The following is a 5,914-nucleotide window of genomic DNA, read 5'->3' as shown; positions in this document are numbered from 1 at the left end:
TGGGTGGTAGTCTTTAACCAGAGGGAAACGGCCGCCTAGTTTTCCACGATGGAAAGAAAAGGAAAGTGTGGAGAAACTGTAGCTATCAATTCACTCGTACAGCGTTACCCCTACGCCCACGGTGGCTGGTAATGGTAACGAGTGGTAAACTATTTGTTCTCTGTGGGTGGGTCGTTACCCCTACGCCCACGGTGTGTGGTAGTCTTCAACCAGCAGGGAAAAAAGGTGAAATAAAAGTGAAATGGTGATGACCGGTAAAATGTTAAATGGTAAAATTGAAGTCTTCTTTGTTGGTCGTAAGATTTGAAAAGCCAACCGAAAAATATAGAATGAACAAGAAGTTTATATTTTTTAAGTAATGGCGTTTAATGCTTAATATTTAGTATTGAATCTTATCGTATCATTTATTTATTTAATAAGGTGATATAATAATATATACGAATATCTGTAATAATTAATATTTTTAATTGAAATATATATAAAATAAAATAGATAAAGTTATATGTTTTTAATTTATGTAGTAAGTGTGTTTATTTTAAAATAGTGTTTTTAAAAATTTAATTTAATTATTAAAGAAATGTTGGAAATTTAGTTTTAAATATTATAATTAAATTATTTTAGAAATTTTATTATATTATTTTTTAATAGTATTTGTTTTAGAATTTTTAATAATAAACTTTAAAAACATACAAATAACTAGGTATGAAAATAGCCTAGAAATATAAAATTTTAAAAATACAAATAATTTGGAAAAAAGAAGTTAAAATTTAAAAATTAAAATAAAATAAAAAAATATATAATTTTAAAATTTTAATATATAATATATTAAAATACAAATAATTTGGAAAAAAGAAGTTAAAATTTAAAAATTAAAATAAAATAAAAAAATATATAATTTTAAAATTTTAATATATAATATATTATTACTTTAATTTTTTATGATATGATAAAAATAGTTAAAAAGATCAGATAATATTTACAGTTTTAATTATTAATTTATTATTATTTTTATTAAAAAAATAAAAAATACTTAATATTCAACTTATTAAATTTTGTAACTCTGATAAATCGAAAAAATTTAGTCACTTAAATAATTTTTTTTTAATATATAAATTAAATGATAATGATAAATGAAATTATTAAATGATAAATTAATTTCTATTATTTATTCCATGGAGATTTAATTTTCTTTTAATTCAGCTTTAAAATTTTAAAACATCTGTGTAACATTTTATTCTTTGATTTAATTTATATATTTATAAATTAAATCAGAATGATAAATATAAATATTAAATGATAAATTAATTTTTATTATTTATTTAACATAGATTTAATTTTGATTTAGTTTAAATATTAAATGATAAATTAATTTTTATTATTTATTTAATAATTTTTTTTAATATATAAATTAAATGATAATGATAAATGAAATTATTAAATGATAAATTAATTTCTATTATTTATTCCATGGAGATTTAATTTTCTTTTAATTCAGCTTTAAAATTTTAAAACATCTGTGTAACATTTTATTCTTTGATTTAATTTATATATTTATAAATTAAATCAGAATGATAAATATAAATATTAAATGATAAATTAATTTTTATTATTTATTTAACATAGATTTAATTTTGATTTAGTTTAAATATTAAATGATAAATTAATTTTTATTATTTATTTAACATAGATTTAATTTTGATTTAGTTTTCATTTAGTTGTTATTTTAAAATTAGGAAATATCTATATAACATTTTAGCCAAAGTTATTATGAGATAATTAATTAATAATATAATTAAATACATTAATATATAATATAATAATAAATAAATATTTTTGAATATAGATAATTTTCGCTTAAATTTTAAGTGAGACGCGATTAATAAACCATAGATATTTCATTTGCTTTTTAAAACCTATGAACTCCACATAAATCCTTTTCTGGATAAGGATAAGGCTTCATTTTTTTCAGTTATCTTTGCGAGGAAGACCAATGGCCACCGTCACACATAATATATCCGTGACTTAACACGGATTCTCCGCATCTTCACCGTCACTTAACAAGGATCCTCCATTATGAGCATTATTATACTCAACCTCACTTTAAGTCCTTTTTAACTACTTTTTGTAATCATCATTTTTTTCAGTCCTCTTTGCGAGGAAGACCAAAGACACATAATATATCCGTGACTTAACACGGATTCTCCGCATCTTCACCGTGACTTAACAAGGATCCTCCATTATGAACATTATTATACTCAACCTCACTTTAAGTCCGTCCTTTTAAACTACTTTGTAATCATCAATTAAATATAAATACAATTATTTCATTTTATCTTGCTAAAAAGAAAAAGACCAATGGCCACCGTGAGGCTAACGCTCCACGAGTGAATTGATACCACATACATAATTTTCAATGCACGCACTCACCAATTTCTTTTCATTTCTGGCCCCACCAATCCTTCCGCATCTTCACCGTGACTTACACGGATCCTCCATTATCAGAACCGCCGTGTGTATATATAGAGATGCATGTACAACATACAACTCACGGGTTGTGAGAGAGATTTTGGTGGTAGAGAGAGAAATGGATCTTCTGTTTGTGATATCATTGTTAGTGCTGCTCTGCATCATGGCTGCCCCTCTGCCTGCAGCAACGCATCGGGAAGATGCTGCTTCTTATAAGCACATGGCCGCTGGATTCCCGTGGCTTCCGGTGGGTCATTCTGATTCTGAACGCATGGTGGAGGAACGTGAATTCAATTTATCTTCAACGGACGCCCACGATAAAAGCGACCTCCATGCCCTCTTGTCGTTCAGAAATGCCGTGACAGAGGATCCATTTGGCCTACTGTCCAACTGGACGGCGGAAAACTCCGACAAGATGTGCTCCTGGTTCGGTATTCGCTGCAAACCACGAACCAAAACGGTGGCCGCCATTGACCTCTTTAATGGATCATTGCAAGGTACAGTTTCATCCTTTGTTGGCAACCTCTCATCAATGCGCACATTCAATATTTCTGATAATGCTTTCACTGGAGGAATTCCGGCCGAGTTTGGCAAGCTCCATAATCTGCGCACCGTGGATCTTTCTCATAATGATTTCACTGGAGGAATTCCGGCCGAGTTTGGCAAGCTCCATAAGCTGCACACCCTGGATCTTTCTGGTAATGATTTCACTGGAGGAATTCCGACCGAGTTTGGCAAGCTCCATAATCTGCGCACCGTGGATCTTTCTTTTAATGCTTTCACTGGAGGAATTCCGGCCGAGTTTGGCAAGCTCCATAATCTGCGCACCGTGGATCTTTCTTTTAATGATTTCACTGGAGGAATTCCGGCCGAGTTTGGCAAGCTCCATAATCTGCGCACCGTGTATCTTTCTGGTAATGCTTTCAGTGGAGGAATTCCGGCCGAGTTTGGCAAGCTCCATAATCTGCGCACCGTGTATCTTTCTGGTAATGCTTTCAGTGGAGGAATTCCGGCCGAGTTTGGCAAGCTCCATAATCTGCGCACCGTGGATCTTTCTGATAATCGTTTCACTGGAGGAATTCCGGCCGAGTTTGGCCACCTTAAAGCACTACAAACACTGTATCTCAGCAGCAATAAGCTCCGTGGTCGTATTCCAATGGAATTGGGCCTGTTACAGAAACTAAAGTACCTGAACCTCCGTGGCAATATGTTCAGTGGTCCTATTCCAGTCGAGTTGGGCATGCTACAGAAGCTACAGTTCCTGGATCTAGAAAGCAACTATTTCTCAGGCGGAATTCCATGTGAATTGGGTAATTTGACACAACTTTCATATCTATCCATTTCTGGTCGTAGTATTTCCGGTTCTATTCCCTCTGAAATATTTAGACTTCCCCTCTCCACTTTGTCTCTTAGTTTTAACCTCACAGGGAGGATACCTAATTCCATTGCCAATTTGACCAAATTAACTGACTTAGAGCTTTCTGAATGTGGACTGACTCACATATGTGAGGGCATTACCAATTTGACCCAGTTGACGTACTTGGATCTCTCTGGTAACCAACTCGCTACCATACCGGAAGGTATTGCCAATTTGGTTAACATGACCTACTTGGATCTCTCTGGTAACCAACTCGCTACCATACCGGAAGGTATTGCCAATTTGGTTAACATAGAGGGATTATATCTTTCTCAAAATAACCTCATTCATATACATGAAGACATTGCCAATTTATCTAAGTTGACGACTTTAGATATTTCCGATAACAAACTTAGCCATAACATACCTAAAGGAATTTTCACTTTGAATAATTTGACCGCACTATACCTATCTCAAAATAAATTCACAGGTCCCATTCCTAAAACCATTGCCCGTTTAAAGAAGCTTGAATATTTAGATTTCTCAAACAACCTCCTCAAAGGGACAATTCCAAGAGCTATAGGAGAACTCCATTCCTTGATTTCCTTAAATTTAAGTTCAAACAATTTTATTGGGAAGATTCCTAATAATATTAACAACTTAGTTTCACTTGAGAGGTTAGATTTATCAGAAAACAATTTGGAGGGACCTATTCCTACTATGTGCTCTTATAATTCAACTTCTTTATATATTTTCTCGGCTCATTCTAACAATTTCTCTGGGACTCTAACCTCATCCTTTGCTAATTGCACCCAGCTTGTAATATTGAATTTAAGGAAGTGTGGATTTACAGGTGAGCTTCCTTCCACCCTTGCAAATCTGGGTAACTTGGGAGTTTTAAGCATGAGTTATAATAATCTTCATGGTAGTATTCCTCAATGGATCACAAACCTCACCAGCTTGTTTTTGTTGGATTTATCCAACAATAATTTTAATGGAACAATACCATATGATCTTGAAAGGCTTCAAGGATTCAGTGTAAATATTGCAAATGATTCTAATTGGGGAAAAATTGATTTTAATATGGAGGAATACATAAAAGGGATTGAGTATAATGTGTCAGATGTCTGGAGTACAAACATTATACTTGATTTGTCTAAGAATAATCTTACTGGAGAAATCCCTGTAAGCATAGGCAACATGAGAAGCTTGAGGTTACTAAATTTCTCTGGGAACCAATTGCAAGGAAGCATACCTGCATCTTTTAGTGAGATATCTACTTTGGAGCAGTTGGACTTGTCCAAAAATAATTTGGGTGGAGAAATTCCTCAAGAACTCTCTCAGTTATCAATGCTGGCTTTTCTGGATGTTTCATCTAATAACCTTTGTGGGCCAATTCCAACAGGGACACAATTTTACACCTTTAATAAGGCTTCATTTCAAAAGAATAAGTGCTTATGTGGATATCCTCTATCAAGCTGCAATCAAAACTATACAGAAACACCCAGTGGAGACAATGGCAATCAAAGTAACATTAAAAGAGAATGGCTCAGCTATGTAAATGAAAAAATGTCTTTCATAGCATTAGCCATAGGAATGGGGATAGGATTTGGAGGAGTTATTGCTATGTTTATTGTTTGGGATAAAGCAAGGTATTGGGTTCTCGGTTTGCCTTCCACCAGCACAAGAAGACCCTCTTATGGCTTGTATCGATTCCCTACATAGCTCAATCAAACTTGTCCCTATACATCACTATCTTAATATATGTAATGCCACTTCATGATATGGTTTGAATATTGTTTATCAATATACCTTGTCGTTTTAGTAAGTGTACATGTATTATTACTTGACATAATGTTATTTGAATATGGATAAAATTACCTACTTTTGTGGAAGAATGTAAGATAGAGTTCAAATAATTTCTTTCAATTGTTGTTAATTATTGATATATAAACACAGTGACGCTGAAATGGACAATAATTTTAAGTTTATGTTATGTTTTTTTGAAAGTTTATGTTATATGGATCTACTTTAATTTGGAATTAACAAAATAAAAGATTGACACTATTTTTTTAAATGTCAAAGTTTTTT

General features: G+C 32.2%; 1 protein-coding gene across 1 annotated transcript; it reads left to right on the top strand.

Annotated features, from left to right (window-relative positions):
- The first annotated feature begins 2,535 nt into the window (after window positions 1-2,535).
- On the top strand, window positions 2,536-5,608 carry LOC149196325 (uncharacterized). Its single transcript, XM_089405520.1, has 2 exons — window positions 2,536-4,046; window positions 4,116-5,608. The coding sequence occupies exons 1-2, from the start codon at window positions 2,585-2,587 to the stop codon at window positions 5,546-5,548; spliced, it is 2,895 nt and encodes a 964-aa protein (XP_089261646.1). The 5' UTR covers window positions 2,536-2,584; the 3' UTR covers window positions 5,549-5,608.
- Window positions 5,609-5,914: the final 306 nt, after the last annotated feature.

This window comes from Pinus tabuliformis, chromosome 2_2 (genome assembly GCF_031772625.1).
Source record: "Pinus tabuliformis cultivar Carrire ecotype Pingquan chromosome 2_2, CPIR1, whole genome shotgun sequence".
Classification (NCBI taxonomy): Eukaryota; Viridiplantae; Streptophyta; class Pinopsida; order Pinales; family Pinaceae; genus Pinus; species Pinus tabuliformis.
Note: the sequence above shows the minus strand (reverse complement) of the source record. Positions and strands in the feature narration are given on the sequence as shown.

What these genes read in the sequence shown, in the direction of transcription:
- LOC149196325 (XM_089405520.1), top strand. Translation starts at nt 2,585, where the DNA reads ATGGATCTTCTGTTTGTGATATCATTGTTAGTGCTGCTCTGCATCATG. An exon ending in ACTCGCTACCATACCGGAAG is followed by an intron (nt 4,047 to 4,115) that starts GTATTGCCAATT and finishes CCATACCGGAAG; the next exon opens with GTATTGCCAATTTGGTTAAC.